The following is an 18,810-nucleotide window of genomic DNA, read 5'->3' as shown; positions in this document are numbered from 1 at the left end:
CGTCCTTTTGAAGTCAATTCGCTTGTATTCCTAAGTGATTATATTCTGTGTCTGTAAAAGTAGTTCATTGATGAGTTGTTGTTAATGTACCTACTGGGAGGGAAGAGGTTACTTTGTAGCCAAAATGGATGTGCTGATAAACAAATATTTCCGCCTTCATATCCATCACATAACACGAGGTAGGAAACTTGAATTTTGGTTGTTAAACCGGCCATAATAAAGGAATGTCACATCCAAAATCTCTCATCGGAGTCACTGTCCTAGAAATGATATTACATTAAGTTACATCAACAGTTGTGCCAACCACTCTTTGAATTGTGATGAAACATTGTAACATGATTCTCCTTTATGGGCAAATAGTTGAACAAGCTAACTGAACAGATTTTGTACACTATTTTAGACGTACTTAAGCATTTCCATGATATGGTAATTATTGTTATCATGAATGGACTAACCAGTATTTGTGTGCAGTATGATTGTTGTTTCTTTAGCAACCTTAGCTAGTCTTGATTTACTGTTTTGAAAGCCATGACATGATAGTATTCAGATATGAAATATGTTGAATCCAAGAAGAAAGTAGAACAAAAGTTCCAGCTTATCTTACTGGATCAGTATTCCTTATAGGAAAGTGCTAGGGAAATGAGAGGAAATGTTACCTTTAATATCATTTGCTGAATTTATATTGAAATTTTGATGAATCTCATGTTTTTGTAAATGATACAGTCTTTTTTTGTGTACTGTACTTCCAGAATGAAATATATTGTCTATTACATAATTATTTGTTTTGTAAAGTCATTTATGGCAAGTTCCAGGAAATATAATTTGTTCCTATGAAATTTTTCGGGAAAAAAATGTATTAATTTGAATACTAATATAGACGAGGGAAGCTGTGGAATAGTGGATACTGGATAGGGTGGTGAGTGTGGGATCGGGCAGACGTCCACGCGAAGGTTCGAATCCCATCACATATCTCCTTGATACTTTGCTATTTGTCGAGGGGTTTAAAGTTATATGTCACCATGATATCCAGGTTCTAGGTTGTTACACCAAAGATATGCTTGGGTGGTGATAATAGCCCTAATACGGGTACCATTATAAATAAAAATGCCTGCGCCCCTGATGGGTGGAAGCTTAACAGCGCTTCTCATACTCTTCAAGTTACCTACACGCGCTATAGACCATAACATAAAAAGAAAAAAAAAATGGGTATCACTTTCAATGTTCCAATAATGTGTGTTTGATTTCATTTCATGTTAACTTTGAAGATCTTGGGAGTGATTAGTGCAGTGTGAAAATGAACCATCTTGGTGCACCAGCCTATATGCTTCCCATGACCAGTGATTGTTTCACTTGCTTTCTCTATTATGATACCTACACTTGTATAACTATGAATGAATAAAGTGTGGATGTGTCGCAAGAAATCCACGGAGTTATGTTGACCATTGCCAAAATACCATTTCGCATTGTAATGGCCAACATGTTTTTTTTTTTTTTTCAATAAAAAAGGGTCAAACAAACTTTTCTGAAATGTCTACAGGTGATCATACAATGTTTTGTTTGTGGGTTTAAGTACACGGATTCTAAATACTGAACAGGCAGCGGGCGTATGTTATACTTACGATGAAAGAGAATTGCACTGCTATGTCAGAGGATGAGTGAAATAATTTTGGAAGTACAATAGTGAATAGTGGATAGAGTATAATATACAAAACATTCTATATGGGAGAAGGCAGTAGATATCTGCTGAAACGAGAAATAGTTAATTCAGGGAGTGCTGTGAACTTTTCATTAAAGCCAGCTGTGACCTCAGTGAACGTTTCCCTTTGTCTCACAACACAAGGGACAGTCACACCCTGTCCTCCAAAGACAACTCTCTTCCATCACTACATGCATTAGCAACACATACATTCTTGATGCAAAAAAAAAAAAAAAAAAAAAAAAAAAATATAGATAAATAAAATAAAAAAATAAATAATAAAAAAAATTACTCCTGTTATAATTCGGAGTCTCTTTTTGACCGTTATGTGTTTAGCTTATCCAGGGACCGACGCCTCAGTGAGCTTTTATCTTTCTTTTTTTCATTACAATTTTTTTTTTACATTGGAAGTTTTTCCCTCGAAAAAAAAAAAAAAAAAAAAAAAAAATATATATATATATATATATATATATATATATATATATATATATATATATATATATATATATATATATATATATATATTTACTGTCAACTGTGTTCCTGTGATAGCTTACCATCGGTCAGGCAAGTTTCAATCGCCAACAGCCGTGATAATTAATGTCAATGATATACAAACGTGATGAAATCAGACATAGGGAAAAAAAAAAAAAAACGGAATGGTGCACTTTCCTTTCATCATGAAATGCTTAAGATAAAAAAAATATATAAATTTTACTCTTTCATAAAGTTATGATAATTAATATATTTATCTTTACACTGTAAAGAAGACGTTCATTTTACTCGCTTCAAAAGAATAAAGCTACCATAAAAATTAATAAGCATGCAATTCTTCAAACACTGCAGAGTAAAAAGAAAGAGATGAATAACTTTCATAAAGGTAGAATATGCTACATAAATAATATTAGTGCTCTTACCCAAGGAAATGCATGCAAACACACACTCCGAGGCCGAGGCTAATCCTTGGGTTTCACATGACAGTAGGCAGTGAGGGCCAGACCGGCAGACATATACGAGTAAGTCGGTACTAGTACAATCAGTAAGAAGGTCGGAAGGAGTGTGTTGTCTGGACCAGCGTTAAAAACAACTAACTTGTGAACTGACTCGTGGCCACAGTTAGCTGAACACACTTGTGAGAAACGTAAAACATCACTGTTTGTTGCTCAGGTCTGACAACAGATGATAGCAGAAAAGAATGTGTGTGTTCTTACGGTTACATGGGAAAAGAGAATGCTTCGCTATTGAGAAACGTGTGCAGTGGAAATACATCAATGAATACGCATATAAAGATGATACTGAAATGTTACAAAGTTATGAAATATGTAATATGCTTCAATCAATGCATTTCGTTGTTAAATAAGCAATTCTTGATGAACACCGTATGCCACCTTACTATTTATATTAGATTTTTTTTTTTAAACTATAAAAATGGTAGCGTTTTAGTGTGATTTACGGATCCATAATTCTTTTTTTGAGATGCGATTGTGGATGATACTAGGAATGTGGACATATCAATACTGGTGGATGCGGATTTAGTTGTGGATCTCTTTTTACCTTCAAATCCGCGGTTGTGATTGAGGATTCAGGTCATTTCTTCATATAACAGCGCGTCGGATCAACCGCACAAAGATCCAGAGAGAGAGAGAGAGAGAGAGAGAGAGAGAGAGAGAGAGAGAGAGATAGTTTAGATTACTCGCTTTAAAAGAATCTAGATACCATAAAAAAAAGAATACATGATATTCTTCAAACTTTACATTCACACGCGAAGTAATAAAAGAAAAGACATGAACAATTTCACCTTTCACACAGGTGGAATATTCTACATTGATTTAGCGCTATCACCCACGATATACAGGCACACGCACACGACGAAGCCGAGGTTAATAATCATTTGGCTTTCAGATGACAGTAGACAGCGAGGGCCAGACCGGCAGACGTATAACTCTGTACTAGTACAATCACTAAGAGGGTCGGAAGAAGTGCGTTGTCAACAACTAACTTGTGAACTGACTTGTGGTCACAGTTAGCTGAACACGCTTGTGAGAAACGTAAAACATCGCTGTTTGTTGCTCAGGTCTGACAACAGATGACAGGAGAAAAGAATGTGTTTGTTCTTATGGTTACATGGGAAAAGAGAATGCTACGCTATTGAGAAGTGTGTGCAGTGGAAATACATCAATCAGTAGATATATAAACGAATAAATACGCATATAAAGATAATACTGAAATGTTACAAGGTTATGAAATATGTAATATGCTTCAATCAATGCATTTCGTTGTTAAATAAGCAATTCTTGATGAACACCGTATGCCACCTTACTATTTATATTAGATTTTCTTTATAACTATAAAAATGGTAGCGTTTTAGTATGATTTACGGATCCATAATTCTTTTTTTGAGATGCGATTGTGGATGATACTAGGAATGTGGACATATCAATACTGGTGGATGCGAATTTAGTTGTGGATCTCTTTTTACCTCCAAATCCGCGGTTGTGATTGAGGATTCAGGTAATTTCTTCATATAACAGCGCGTCGGATCAACTGCACAAAGATCTAGAGAGAGAGAGAGAGAGAGAGAGAGAGAGAGAGAGAGAGATAAGACATAAACGAAAGCAGAGAAGTGAGCCAGAGAATGGCGGTGACGCGGCTTTTCCTGGCGGTGGCTTTAGTGGTGTATCATTGCCGCGGACAGCTGAGTGGAAAAGTATATCGAAGACTTCCCAACTACAGGCTGGAGCAAGTTACTGTCTTAAGGGAAACTGCTATAAGTAAGTTATATCATTTCCTGTAACTCCATCATCTTTCATTACTGTACAACAGACCTACATAGAATGTTTGACAACAAATGCCATCTTTAAGACAGCCAGTGTAAAGCAAATATTCTCACTATTTGACTTTTCTTGTCAAAATATTCATGCTGTAGCATTTCATTGAAGAAAAAAGCAAAGCAATTCTTTCCATACCACGAGCTCTGTAAAGTGATTGTTTGCCTTCTATACATAAAGTTAGTACAAAATGAACATCATCAATATCTAATTTTTTGCATTATTATGTACAAGCGTGCACGCTTTGTATACTTATAACTTAGTTTGTTTTATCATTCATCTTTAACTCATTATGTAAACAGGCACAAACTCACAGTAGGCCTGAGCAAGAGAGGCGGTCCTCTCATAACCCCGCAGGGAAGCGTAACCTTTTTTATTTCCACAGGCGGATATATGAAGGATTTCAAGCACCAACAGATCTTTTAGTCTTAATGAGGATGTTGGACTTAATTGCATTATATCACACTATTATAACACTAGAGGAAAAATACTAAATCATAGGAGAGTACACGTGTATATTCCTCTTATTGACAGGTAGCATGATGAAATGCGCCTCGCTTTGTCACGCTAGCTACTGCAACGCCTACATCATGAACAAGTCAGTGACCACACAGCCTCGCTGCATGGTGGTGACTTATTCCCTCACTCCCTATTTGATCAGTGACCACAGCTATGACCTGTACATCATGGCAGACGGTGAGTGTGTACAGTGATATGTTTACCTAAGATGGTCTGCTATGAGTTTTAAATTTGATTGAAAAACACTGTTGATAGTAAGAAATTCCCGAGTAATTAGAATTCTTAAAGGTTTTGTATTATTTCTGGTACAATAGTACTTCTACTGCATTACTGCTATTATTAGTACCACTACTGCTGTTGTTGCTACCACCATTCTGATGAAGTTGGAGAAGACGTTCATTTTAGGTAATTGATGATTAAAACGGAGAGAATAGATGATGGGATAGAAGAAAACCACTGTTAACAGATTTAGAAGAACAGTGATCGTTTACAGCAGCAGCAATAGAACGGTCGTAGAGAAAACTGTAGACTGGTACTTGTACTTACAGCTGACAATGTCACCGAAATCGTTAAAAAGAATCGAGTCCTTGCAAAACACTGATTTTGGATTGTAGGTACATAGAAAACATGTGGTAGAAGTAGACACCATCTCTTTCTTATGTGCCTGTTGAATTTCGTGCCATTTTTTCTCTATAGAAGGAAACACTTCCTTTCTCCGGCCAGCTTGTGTTGCAGGGTGAGGGGAGAGCATTGTGTCTCTCACAAAAATAACAGTTAAGAGCAGAACAGCCTAGTAATGACCTTGAGATCTGTTGGTCTTCTGACTTCCTTCATATTCCTTTTCCACAAACAGCTCCCCTGCCACTGAAAACGAACCTGGATGGATATTTTGGCACTTGGCAGTCACCATTATTGTGTCTTGTCGGCTATTACGTCTACGGTTACAGACTCTGGGTGAGTGCCGTCGCTTTGTCACGGAGAAAACGACAAACCTAAAAATGAAGACCAACATTTGACTTTTGTATAATATGCAGTTGTATTTAACGTTTTATTCTTTACATGACCTTTGTTAGTTGGTACTAGATTTTTTCCCATCTAATATCTCTCTCTCTCTCTCTCTCTCTCTCTCTCTCTCTCTCTCTCTCTCTCTCTGTGTGTGTGTGTGTGTGTGTGTGTGTGTGTGTGTGTGTGTGTTTCTATCTTTCTTTTCTCTCCCAGTCGGATAACTTCAATGGGGTAGGCTTTGTGAACGATGACTGTGGCGTGACTGGCGTGAAGCTGTTGTGCATCAACCGCCAGGGCGACATCAATTCCGTCGAATACCAGATGGACTACGACACAACAGACAGAGGCAAGTGTCGGAGAAGACTATTCCTGTGTGTGTCCGTCTGTCTTTATAGAGACTGTCTATCTATCTGTCCGTAGATAGTCTTTACTGTCTTAAATTTTTTCGACAGTCTGTCTGTCTGTTTGTCTTTAGTCATTTTTTCTCTTTGCTTGCTTGTCTGTCTGTCTTACTGTCAGTAGACAATTTGTTAGTAGGCAGTCTGACTCTATTTCTCACTCTCACTCTCTCTCTCTCTCTCTCTCTCTCTCTCTCTCTCTCTCTCTCTCTCTCTCTCTCTCTCTCTCTCTCTCTCTCTCTCTCAGGTTTGGCCACCTGTCCTGGTAACGAGCCCGTGGACAGCTTCAAGATCAAGCTGGCACATAGTGCCGGATCTAATGATGATGAAGGCATGAACAATCTCATACTTATATGCCAGACTTCACGAACAAGCCTACATGTTTACAGCGATGCTACGGCAGGCAAGTGCTTTTTTGTTTAGGGAGAATATAATGATTTGAGAAGGAATATGTAAAGAATAACTACCCCAACTACGTTAGATCCTGTCTGATGCAACTTATATCAACCATGAAAACCATTAACTAACCATATCAAGCTCAACATATCTTGTTCATACAATATGAACTAAGGTATCTTGATTTAGCAGAAGCTAAGCTAAGCTACCATAACTTATGCTATTATATTTATTAATTTATTCTGATTTAACTAACAAAACGTTACTTTATCATTACCGAGCCTGGATTAACAGACTCAAGAATAGCCAGTCTTTATGTAACCACAACACACATTGAGAATGTAGCCTGGATTGAAAGATACTAAAATTTTAGAGGCGTGTCTAATAAAATGGAAATATGCAATAAAAGTAGTGGATATGGATGGCAGTGAAATAACCAATCAGAGTGGTGGTGAAGTGTTGACAGGGTGTTGGCGTGTGTTTGGCAGGCACGTGGTCTGAGGAGACGCAGTGTCCAACAGGCCTGGTGGTGTGTGGCATGCGACTACGTGCTGAGATTCCTCATGTTTATGACGACACCTGCATCAACGACATGGTGGTGATGTGCTGCATTGTGTAGATCTTCTCACACCAATCTGTCAACTAACTAATCAGGCAGACATTAGACCCTATCAGTGTTATTCACCACACCTCAAATCACAGAGTTTTGTTTTCATTCATACAACATTCATCTTTAAGACATTATATCATTTAGACGATGCACAACCTACACTTTTAATCTGTTTGCAATCTTGTAGGTGCTTGGAAAGGCCATGTGTATGGAACGCTTTCTGTGTCAGTAACTTTTGTACGTCACAGGGTTAAGAATATATCAGAAGGTTTAAAAAGCCTGTAGTTCTGCACACGACACTAACAGTCAGTCAGTCAGTAAACCGTTTCAGCGACCAGTAATCTCCTTCACTGGTGACTATTTATTCAGCAAGTCAGTCCACTGGTCAAATTATTGTATTAATCATTAATCTACCAATGTGACTGAAACAATAATAACCAATTTGTAGTCACTATAAAAATGCATCAATCTTTCTCTCTCTGCCTCTCTGTCTGTCTGTCTGTGTCTCTGTTTGTGTGTCTGTGTGTCTCTCTGTCTGTCTGTCTGTCTATCTGTGTCTCTGTCTGTGTGTCTGTCTGTCTCTCTGTCTGTCTGTATATCTGTCTGTCTGTCTGTCTGTCTCTCTCTCTCTCTCTCTCTCTCTCTCTCTCTCTCTCTCTCTCTCTCTCTCTCTCTCTCTCTCTCTCTCTCTCTCTCTCTCTCTCTCTCTCTCTCTCTCGCTTTGATGAATAAATTAAATCAAATATCACCCAGCATTTTTGTCCCCACTCATCCCTGTTTACAATGGTTACATCCTGCGGGTCAGATGTGCTTGAGGAGATGGCAGTAATTAGGCAGTTTGACTTTCTGTCCTCTTTATGTTCTTGGTTCATGTATCTTTCAGTGTGTATTAGTGATGAAATTGGTGCCAAACATCTTTCTTTCTACATCCAACACGTGTCTTTTACTCATGAACATTCACCAAGGCTTTGTGAGACATTCATCCACACAGTTTGTCTGTGTGGCAACAAAGAAATGAACCAAAGGAAGGAAGAAAGGATGTAGGCGGTGCATCCTATGTGGTTGTGAGTGGCAAAAGATATTTCGAGGCAGTAAGGGTGTGGGTGACTGGGATTCCTGGTGACTAACTGTGTCGCAGTATGGACTCCCTCTTGCCTCCCTAGAAGATGGTCTGCTTTTCAATTTCAACCTACTTTCTTTTCTGTGAATATATGTATTTATTGACAGAGATTTGGTAAAAAAACAAAATACACACACACACACACACACACACACACACACACACACACACACACACACACACACACACACACACACACACACACACACACACACACACACACACACACACACACACACACACACACACACACACACACACACACACACACACACAGGTTTGGCACCGCCACACCTTGGCACCGAACACTGGGCGCCCAGAGGAGGGAGGCAAGTCGGTGCGCGGGCGGGAGGGACAGCCTTAGTGACAAGCCGGCAGCAGCCCTCATCGTCAGGCGGCACCGAGCTCCCTCTACCTTCCTCCTCTCTACCTCAACACTAACTACACTCTCATCAGCATGGTAAGTCCTCAAACCTGCTTTGCTATTCCATGGCAGCATTCATCATTATAAGATCACTGCTGTATCTCTCACTACTTCAACACATCGCTGCTGGTCTAAGTTAAATCTCCTGAATCTGTTGTCATCTAGATTATAAAGCTTGTGGCATTTATTCTTCGCATCAGAACATATCTCTACATTTTCTGTTTTAGGGTAACTATTTTTTAGTGGATGGTAGACTATTCAAATTTCTTGAGCTTTCCATAATATTCCGTTGGTTACATAACTAGTGTCATTTATTCATTATATTTGCAGCGCCATGTTACACGACCCATGATTTAGAAATACAGTAACGATATTCTCAAGTTGAACGATTTATAACAACTGTGCATGGTCTATAATTGAAATGTGGAGATTTTCATTCAAGGTGACTTGGTGCAAAGTGAGGCTGTAAGTGCACCTTTCTGTCCATATGAATATAAAAAAAATATGGAAGATGGATGCTGTGTATGCTAGGTTTTATGTCTGCCCTATCAAGACTTTCTCACACACACACACACACACACACACACACACACTCTCTCTCTCTCTCTCTCTCTCTCTCTCTCTCTCTAATTGCCTAGAGATGCACCCTCAAGGTCGCACCACAACTAGGCACTCATGAGAAACCGCAGCCATGTTGTCACTTCCTGACGTCACGCTCCTATAGCGACTCCCGCAAATACTACTCCTCTGCCCCCCCATCCTCTTCTCTGCTCCACCTCATGCACCATTCCCTCTCAGCCCATTAAGCGACTCTCTTCACTATCGTTGGTGACATTTCAACAAACAACCATGAAATCTTGAATGTTTTCCAAGTCGTACTATTTTCCCTATCTATCTCTGACCCAACACTGATTAACTTTCACATATTTTCCTTTTTTTTCACTTCCCACATTCCCTGCTCACCTTTCTCGGTCGGTCAAAGGTGAATCACTTTCTTTCAACCGTGTTATTTTTACAGACAAGTATCTCGGGCCGTTTTCGCTAGCTGGCCGATGTACGGGGGTCTTAGTAAAGCACAACAAATAGCTCTTACTACTTGAAAGGTTGTGAAGCACGGTAGGAAATCATGTGCAGGGGATGTACTGAAGATAACATGAACATGATGATGGGAGTAAAAATATTATAGCTAAGTGATCTACTTCCGCTCTTTTTCTCTTCCTACATGGTACTATTGCGATCTTCTCTCTCTCTCTCTCTCTCTCTCTCTCTCCGCAAAATTTGTACTACATGCGCATAATAACGTAAATCAAGTTCTGCAGGAGGAGGAGGAGGAGGAGGAGGAGGAGGAGGAGGAGGAGGAGGAGGAGGAGGAGGAGGAGGAGGAGGAGGAAGCGGAGGAGGAAGAGGAGGAGAAGGAAGTAGACGTGTAACCTAACTGATCACGGTGTGGGAACGTCACGTGCCCAAAATAGCTGCCCCGCCAGACGGTGAAGCATGGCGAGGTGCGGCGACGCGCTATTCCTCCTCCTCCTCCTCCTCCTCCTCCTCCTTCCCCCTTCTCGTCCTCCTCCTTCCATTCCCCCTCATCTATTTCCTCCTCCTCTCACACTTTGAATGAGGGCGGTGCGAGAGAGAGGCGAGGAGCAGCGGGCACTATGGTAGTCAGGGATAAAATAAACACCTCTGCTGGTGCTGCTTCGATGGAAGAAGAAACATTTTAGAGAGTGTTTTTTCATACATACAAGAGAGAGAGAGAGAGAGAGAGAGAGAGAGAGAGAGAGAGAGAGAGAGAGAGAGAGAGAGAGAGAGCATATCTATACTAGAATATACATTGATGGTAATGCGACTGTATTGATGAGTTAGAAAGCATGAATGAAATAATATAATGAATTAATGTGAGTAAGTGAGTGAGTAAGTGAGTGAATAAGTGAGGAGGAGGAAGAAGAGGAAGAAGAGGAGGAGGAGGAGGAGGAGGAGGAGGAGGAGGAGGAGGAGGAGGAGGAGGAAGAGGACGCAGATGAAGGAAGATGACATGATACAGTATTCAATATTCGAAAGAACTAGCGTTTAATTCACCTAAAGTTAATTCCACAGGTTAATCCACTAAACTGTCACGAGATCAAAGGAGCACTAAAGAAAGAAAGGAAGGAGGCATCACGTAACGAGTCACGAGCACCACAAGCCACACGTAACACCGATCTCTTATACAAGAACACACACACACACTGATTCAAATTCACGTGTGCCCTGAAACGAATTTAACCCCTTCAGTACTGGGACATATTTTTATCTGGAATTTTGGGTATGATTAGACGAGTTTATTTACATTATGAGGGGTCTATGGAAGTCAGAAGATTCATAGCCAGAGTCTAATCGATTTCACTTCCCACGTAAGTTCCTGAAGCTGTATAAAATCACCAAACAGTAAGCGGAATAAACATGAAAACGTGTCATGGAACTGAAAAAATGTTAAGATTTTAGTTCCTATTCTCATGTCTTGCGATTTTGCGTCCAAACTTCGGTTATGAATTGGAGAAAGCATATGAAATAGATACAACGACGTCTAAAACTCTCATGACGCTCATAAGGGAGGAGATGATGAGAATGCCTCGGACACTAATGAGACACACGAGCCAAGTTGTTTAGAGCATATCAAGGGAGAGATTATTGACTTCCAGTGTCGCTAGAAGGAACTGAATCCAACGCCGTTTTGAATCACTGACGCACTGTACCTCTGGTTAAGTTACATTGTTTTTCTAAGGAATTTCCTTATGGTTATAGTGAGACTAATAAAACTTCTATACTATCAACAGGAGAATAGGTAAGTTACACGATTTTTCTAAGGATTTTTCTTTTGGTTATAGTTACACCAATAAAACTTCTATACTATCAACAGGAGAAACATTCGTGATATTCCAACTTATCATCTCTGTAACCTCTGAAAGTAGTCGTGGAGAGAAAGGAAAGCGTTTCTCTATACAGTCACTGCACTCATTAGCTGATAATACAATACCTACAACAGTTTCTAAGTCACCTCATTCCACAGCGACGATGAAACAGAGTGCCAATAGAGAGAATCTGCGTGTTAAAAGTTGTCATTGAGTTATTGATGACGTGTTTACCTTCCGGAACCAGGCCGCTGTCTAGGCAACGCGGACGGGTTTTGCAACAATGATTTTCTGAAGTGTGTGTGTGTGTGTGTTTGTGTGTGTGTGTGTGTGTGTGTGTGTGTGTGTGTGTGTGTGTGTGTGTGTGTGTGTGTGTGTGTGTGTGTGTGTGATGGCTCTGCTTGAATATTTAATAATTTAACTTGGTTCGAGGCACGTGTAGCACATCATGAGAGTCGTACATCCGGTTTGTAGGAGCCTTGACATTGTGAAAGTGAAAATATGATGTTAAATTTTTCGATTCATTAAACAAAAGGTGAAGGTAAAGAAACGCAAAGAAGAAAATCACTAAAATGGAAGGAAGACGAGAAGGAATGAAGGAATGAAAGAAAGGACAATGAAATTAAAGGGTGCATAGTTTTCTTTGATAAATCACAACAATGAAGAAAAATGGACTCAAACACACTCATCTTCTATTTTTTTCTGTACGCGAGTTTGCAAATATCCACCATTAAAAATTCAAGAATCACTGGAACACCACTGTCAAACACTATGCAGTTTATCTTCTTGCTCCTCATTCTACTTCTTCCTCCTTTTCTATTTTTCCATTCTTGACATCTTAATATTTAAATATATGTATATTCTCTATCTACCTGACCTTTCTTAATATGTATGCATACATAAACTCTCTCTCTCTCTCTCTCTCTCTCTCTAGAACACACACACACACACACACACACACACACACACACACACACACACACACACACACACACACACACACACACACACACACACACACACACACACACACACACACACACACACACACACACACACACACACACACACACACACACACACACACACACACACACACACACACACACACACACACACACACACACACACACACACACTACCCAATTTCACCTATGTACATATGTTACAAAGCTTTCACCTGCCTGACATCTTATACTCTTCTCCACCAGCGTGAGTGCATCAGCGTCCACGTGGGGCAGGCCGGCGTGCAGATCGGCAACGCCTGCTGGGAGCTTTACTGTCTCGAGCACGGTATCCAGCCTGACGGTTCCATGCCCTCAGACAAGATCGCCGGGCACCATGACGACTCCTTTAGCACATTCTTCAGCGAGTCTGGGTCAGGGAACCACGTGCCGCGCGCCGTGTTTGTCGACTTGGAGCCCACGGTTATTGGTAAGGAGGGTCGGGGAAAAGGAGGACATTGGGTAGAGAAGGCAAGGTGGGAAGGGCGGCAGGAGGCAAATACGCTCTAGTGTTATATTCGCTAGGGCATTGGCAAAGGGAAACGTTGTAAACACAATCATTAAAAGTGATGGTTGTTGGGCTACAAAACAAGAGCTAGGTAGTGAGGGAATATAGACAAGGAATGAGTAGATAAGAAAAGGATAGTAGAGCCGATAAAGTAGTCAGAATAGAGGTGACAAGGCAAGGGAAGGAGTAAGAATAAAGGAAAGATAAGGCCTAACTGGGTAGGAATCATTGCTATTTGACAAGATGGGGATAGGGAGAAAGAAGAGCAAGGGAAATGGAGAGATTAGATTATAAAACAACAAGAGTTATCAGGATAGTTGTTAATCAGTAAAGAAAAAGTAGTTGTACGTGTGAGAACAGCGTACAAACATAGAAGGCTTTTAAGGAGGATTGACAAAAAAAAAAAAAAAAAATGTAGATATGAATAAATAATAAAGAATAAACATGTTAAAAGGCAAGAAAATGTGGCCAGTGAAGGGATGAACAAGTATTCTTGTTCATTCTTTTCACTTTATCTCTTTTAGCAATAAAACAAAAAAATAATGACAATAATTGCTCATAATAACAACACTAAGCTGCACTGAAAGACATCAATCAAGACTTCCTTGCGTGCACACCGTCCCAAACTGGAGGCGCTGGTGTCGCTGAGACATTAATAAATCAACCTTCCATTAAGTAAATTGCGTTGAGCAACCTTACGTTCCTGATCCGCAGACGAGGTGAGAACAGGAACGTACCGCAAACTGTTCCATCCTGAGCAGCTCATCACGGGGAAGGAGGACGCGGCCAACAACTACGCCCGCGGCCACTACACCATCGGGAAGGAGCTGATCGACGTGACCATGGAGAGAGTAAGGAAGCTGGCCGACCAGTGCTCCGGCCTGCAGGTGGGTGTTCGTGGTGGTGGTGATGGTGGTGGTAGTGGTGGTGGTGGCGACACTTACACAATGTTTTTTTGCCACATGCTACAATTTCAGCAACAAAATCTTTCCATGTGAATGGTTAAAGGAGCAAGTGTCTACATCAATATATACATTGCACAGCTACGTGGAAAAATCTTGTCTGGCACACGAATTATTTTTTTTTGTCTTCTATTCAGGAGCATGATATTGACGAGTATTATTCTTAGTGCTATAAACTTTGCACCACACTCACAAACTCATTCACAGTCGAGTGTTCATTGTTATTTCTGTAAACTGTCTTGAACACGCATAAAATAAACAATAGGCAAAATCTCATCTCATATACACATCTTTTAGCGTTTAGGTATTTACACAACATAATATCCATATTGCCGAATAGTTACATTGGAACTTAACACACATATACAGGTACCTCTTGAATCATCTAAAGCACCTGAATTTAGATACTAATAAGAAAATTTCGAAAGTTCCTCTGACAATATTTAATCCTATACTAATCCCATTCCTTATCCTTCCTTCCCGTCTCACCCCCACAACCTTTCCTCCGTAGGGCTTCCTCATCTTCCACTCCTTCGGCGGCGGCACAGGGTCCGGTTTCACGTCCCTCATGATGGAGCGACTCTCCCTTGATTACGGCAAGAAGAGCAAGCTGGAGTTCGCTATCTACCCCGCCCCGCAGGTAAGCCTCGCACCTGTCCTTCATGCCTTGTTGAGCCTTACACCTTAATTAACTCCATCAGTACTGGGACGCTTTTTTACCATGAGTTTTAGGTATGATTAGAAGATTTAATTGACATCAGGAAGGGTTTTGGGAGGTCAGAAAATTGATGGCAGGAGTCTTCACTATCTTAATCCCCCACATAAGTTTCTGAAACTATCAAATCACCAAACAGTGAGCAAAATGAATATCAAAAAGCGTCATGGCACTGAGAAGGTTAATAGTAGATATAAGGAAAGTATATATAAATGTTTTTGCAGCGCACCATAAAAGGTAATATTTAAAAAATGAGTGGTTAGTAGATCCTTTGAGGCTGACAGGGCCACAGCTGGTCTTAATTAAACTTCACTCAGTCTTTTGTTCCTACCTCTCTCTGTTGCTTCTCTTCTTTACTTTTTTCAAACTTTTCTCCAGTGTTCGCCTTTCATCTTTGTTTTTCTTCTTCTTTTTTTAATTTAATTTTCTTTTCACCTTTTATAATGCATGCCACACTTCTTGTTTCCTGGTACTCTTTTCAATCACTCTTCCTTCGGCTTTGTGATTTAATACCGTCCTGAAACTAATCCCTTCACATCCACTGCTGTCTCCAGGTGGCCACAGCGGTAGTGGAGCCCTACAACTCCATCCTCACCACCCACACCACTCTGGAACACTCAGATTGCGCCTTCATGGTGGATAATGAGGCCATCTATGACATCTGCCGCAGGAATCTGGACATCGAGCGGCCTACCTACACCAACCTTAACCGCCTTATTGGCCAGATCGTGTCCTCCATCACCGCCTCTCTCAGGTGAACGTCAGGGTCGTGGAACACAAGGGAACAGAAAGGAGATAGCAAATGTTTTGGTCCTTATAAAATTGATAGTATAAATCTGATCCACATGATATACCTAAAGATTGGGAATTTCCTTTTTTTTATCGTTGAATTCTTTCCATACTCATTGACTTTAATTTTTGTCATTATCTTTGTTCATATATTTTTATGTTGTGTACATAATGAATCATGTCCTGCCTAGACATTCCAGCTATGATATTTAACTTTCTCAATCACTATCATCTCTCTTCGGCAGGTTCGACGGTGCTCTTAACGTGGATCTAACGGAGTTCCAGACTAACTTGGTGCCCTACCCTCGCATCCACTTTCCTCTGGTCACCTATGCGCCTGTCATCTCCTCCGCCAAAGCCAACCACGAGCAGCTCTCCGTTGCCGAGATCACCAGCGCCTGCTTCGAGCCGGCCAACCAGGTGAGGGAGAAGCAACAAGGAAGGCAAAGGGTGGTAGAGAGTGCATGAATGATGGGGTTACGTGTAAGAGGAAAGAGTGTTGTGAGAGGAGATCTAGATTAAGAGAGACTGGGAAAAGTACACAAGAGTTGAAAAAAAGGAACCTCACTTATGACAGGAGAATAAGATACTAAACACCTCATAGCTATGACTAAAACAACGCAGAAATAATTAAATAAATATGAAAGCAGAGATAACCAAAATGAAATAGAATGACAGTGAACGAGATGAAAACAAATCACAGCTCAACGTTTACAATACAAGACTGGTAATCTCCCCAACAAACATCAACGTCTCTTTCCTCCGATCAGATGGTGAAGTGTGACCCTCGCCACGGCAAGTACATGGCCTGCTGCCTGCTGTACCGCGGCGACGTGGTGCCCAAGGACGTGAACTGTGCCATCGCCACCATTAAGACCAAACGCTCCATCCAGTTCGTCGATTGGTGCCCCACTGGATTCAAGGTTAGGGGCTGACTGATAGATCCTAAGAGACGATTGGGTATTTGAAAAGAATTAAAACAGGTAAAAAAATATATGAGATTATGAAAGCACGAGTATAGCAAAGAATATATTAACATTTAACCCCTTCGGTACTAAGAAAAATTTCTACCTTGAATTTTGTGTACCACTAGACCATTTTATTGACATTAAGAAGAGTCTATGGAGGTCAGAAGATTAATGGCCACAGTCTTCACTATATTAATCCCCCTACATAAATTTCTGAAGCAGTGCATATCTATTGAAGTCAGATGATTAATAGCCACAGTTTTACAATTTTAATCCCCACATAAATTTCTGAAGCAGTAGAAAATTACCAAATAGTAACCAGAAAGAATATGGAAACGCGTCATAGTACTCAAGGGTGTAAGGAAACAGTGCGCTTAGGTAACACATGCACCACAAGGACGAAAAAATATATTATAACGAAGAAAAAAAGAAGAAACTCACTAAACAATTCTTAGGAGTTTTGAGTATAATAACAACCTCTTCCTCATTTTCACCGCCATTCATCACTCCTTCCCGTATACCTGTCCAAAAGAGCCACATCCTCTCCGCCAGGTGGGTATCAACTACCAGCCGCCCACGGTTGTGCCTGGCGGGGACCTGGCCAAGGTGAACCGCGCCGTCTGCATGCTGTCCAACACCACGGCCATCGGGGAGGCGTGGGCCAGGCTCGACCATAAGTTTGACCTCATGTACGCCAAGAGGGCCTTCGTGCACTGGTGAGTGAGTGTGTGTGTGTGTGTGTGTGTGTGTGTGTGTGTGTGTGTGTGTGTTATGATGATATTGATGGTGGTGATGATGATGGTGATGATGATGATGATGATGATGAGGAGGAGGAGGAGGAGGAGGAGGAGGAGGAGGAGGAAGAGGAGGAGGAGGATGGGGAGAAAGAAGTGTAGGACTAGGAGAAAGAAATGGAAGAAGAGAAAGGGAAGGAGGAGGAGAAGGGGAAGGAAAAAGAGGAGAAAGTAGAGAATGAGAAGCAGCAAAAAAAAGTCAAAGAAAAAGAGAAGGAAATAAAGAAAGAACACACACTAAAGGATAGGAAAGATGAGAACACATAACAGGACAAGAAGGAGGATGTGTTCCAATCGCTGCTTTGATAGTGGCGGTGAGCACCATGGCAAGGACGCCCCGGTGCTCCTGACAGGCCTCGAGATTATGAAAGATTGATGACCAAGCAGCGAGTGAAGGACGGGCCGCGAATCACCTGTCCGTTCCTTCCTCAGGTACGTGGGAGAGGGCATGGAGGAGGGAGAGTTTGCTGAGGCGCGCGAGGACTTAGCTGCTCTGGAGAAGGACTACGAGGAGGTGGGCCTGGACTCAACTGACGAAGGGGAAGAAGAGCCCGAGGAGTTTTAACAAGAGCAGGCTGGATCAGTGTGCGTGTATGGAAGCCACACTTAAAGGCACTTAATAAAACGTACAAATTAAACCCTTGAGTTTCCTTAATCCCTGCACTACCATGACTTGTTTCCATATTCATTGTGCTTACTATTTTGCGATTTTCTACAACTTATGTGGTGGATTTAAGTAGTGAAGACTATAGCTATTAATCTTTTGACCTCCTTAGACCATACCTAAATGCTAATGAAATGGTCTAATCGTACACACATCTCAAGGTAAATATGTGTCCCAGTATTGAAAGTGTTAACGTGAGGAATTTTAAAGCTGTAAGTGTGTGTCACGCATCCATGACGTTCAAAGCCGAAGAAAAGAGAAAAAGATAGAAGAAAAAACTGCTAAACTTCAACTAACACTCTGCCTCAACACTAATACGTAAAAGTCTTGTACTGACAATAAAAGGTGCGTTAATTGTTCCTCAAATGTGGCTTCCCCTCGAGGACCGGACGGCAGCACCTTTCACAGCGTTAATGCGGACCCACGTGAGGGTACACTGACGAACGGCACAGGTAAGGCGGAGGACACACGCACAGAACTACTTCCAACACATCCTTTGGCAACTCAGCGGCGCCCCGTGAA

At 41.0% G+C, this 18,810-nt stretch overlaps 1 protein-coding gene across 1 annotated transcript; it reads left to right on the top strand.

Moving 5' to 3' along the window:
• The first annotated feature begins 8,879 nt into the window (after positions 1-8,879).
• On the top strand, positions 8,880-18,262 carry LOC123498394 (tubulin alpha chain-like). Its single transcript, XM_045245499.1, has 9 exons — positions 8,880-9,032; positions 13,096-13,318; positions 14,111-14,283; positions 14,870-14,998; positions 15,628-15,827; positions 16,108-16,282; positions 16,633-16,785; positions 17,383-17,546; positions 18,057-18,262. Exons 1-9 carry the CDS (start codon positions 9,030-9,032, stop codon positions 18,187-18,189), a joined length of 1,353 nt encoding a protein of 450 aa, XP_045101434.1. The 5' UTR covers positions 8,880-9,029; the 3' UTR covers positions 18,190-18,262.
• Positions 18,263-18,810: the final 548 nt, after the last annotated feature.

Source organism: Portunus trituberculatus, chromosome 48 (genome assembly GCF_017591435.1).
Source record: "Portunus trituberculatus isolate SZX2019 chromosome 48, ASM1759143v1, whole genome shotgun sequence".
Taxonomy (NCBI): domain Eukaryota; kingdom Metazoa; phylum Arthropoda; class Malacostraca; order Decapoda; family Portunidae; genus Portunus; species Portunus trituberculatus.
This window is presented reverse-complemented; position numbering and strand designations above follow the sequence as displayed.

Coding starts and splice junctions, on each gene's coding strand:
- LOC123498394 (XM_045245499.1), top strand. Junction 14,999..15,627: donor CTATCTACCCCGCCCCGCAG/GTAAGCCTCGCA, acceptor TGCTGTCTCCAG/GTGGCCACAGCGGTAGTGGA. Junction 16,283..16,632: donor GCTTCGAGCCGGCCAACCAG/GTGAGGGAGAAG, acceptor TCCTCCGATCAG/ATGGTGAAGTGTGACCCTCG.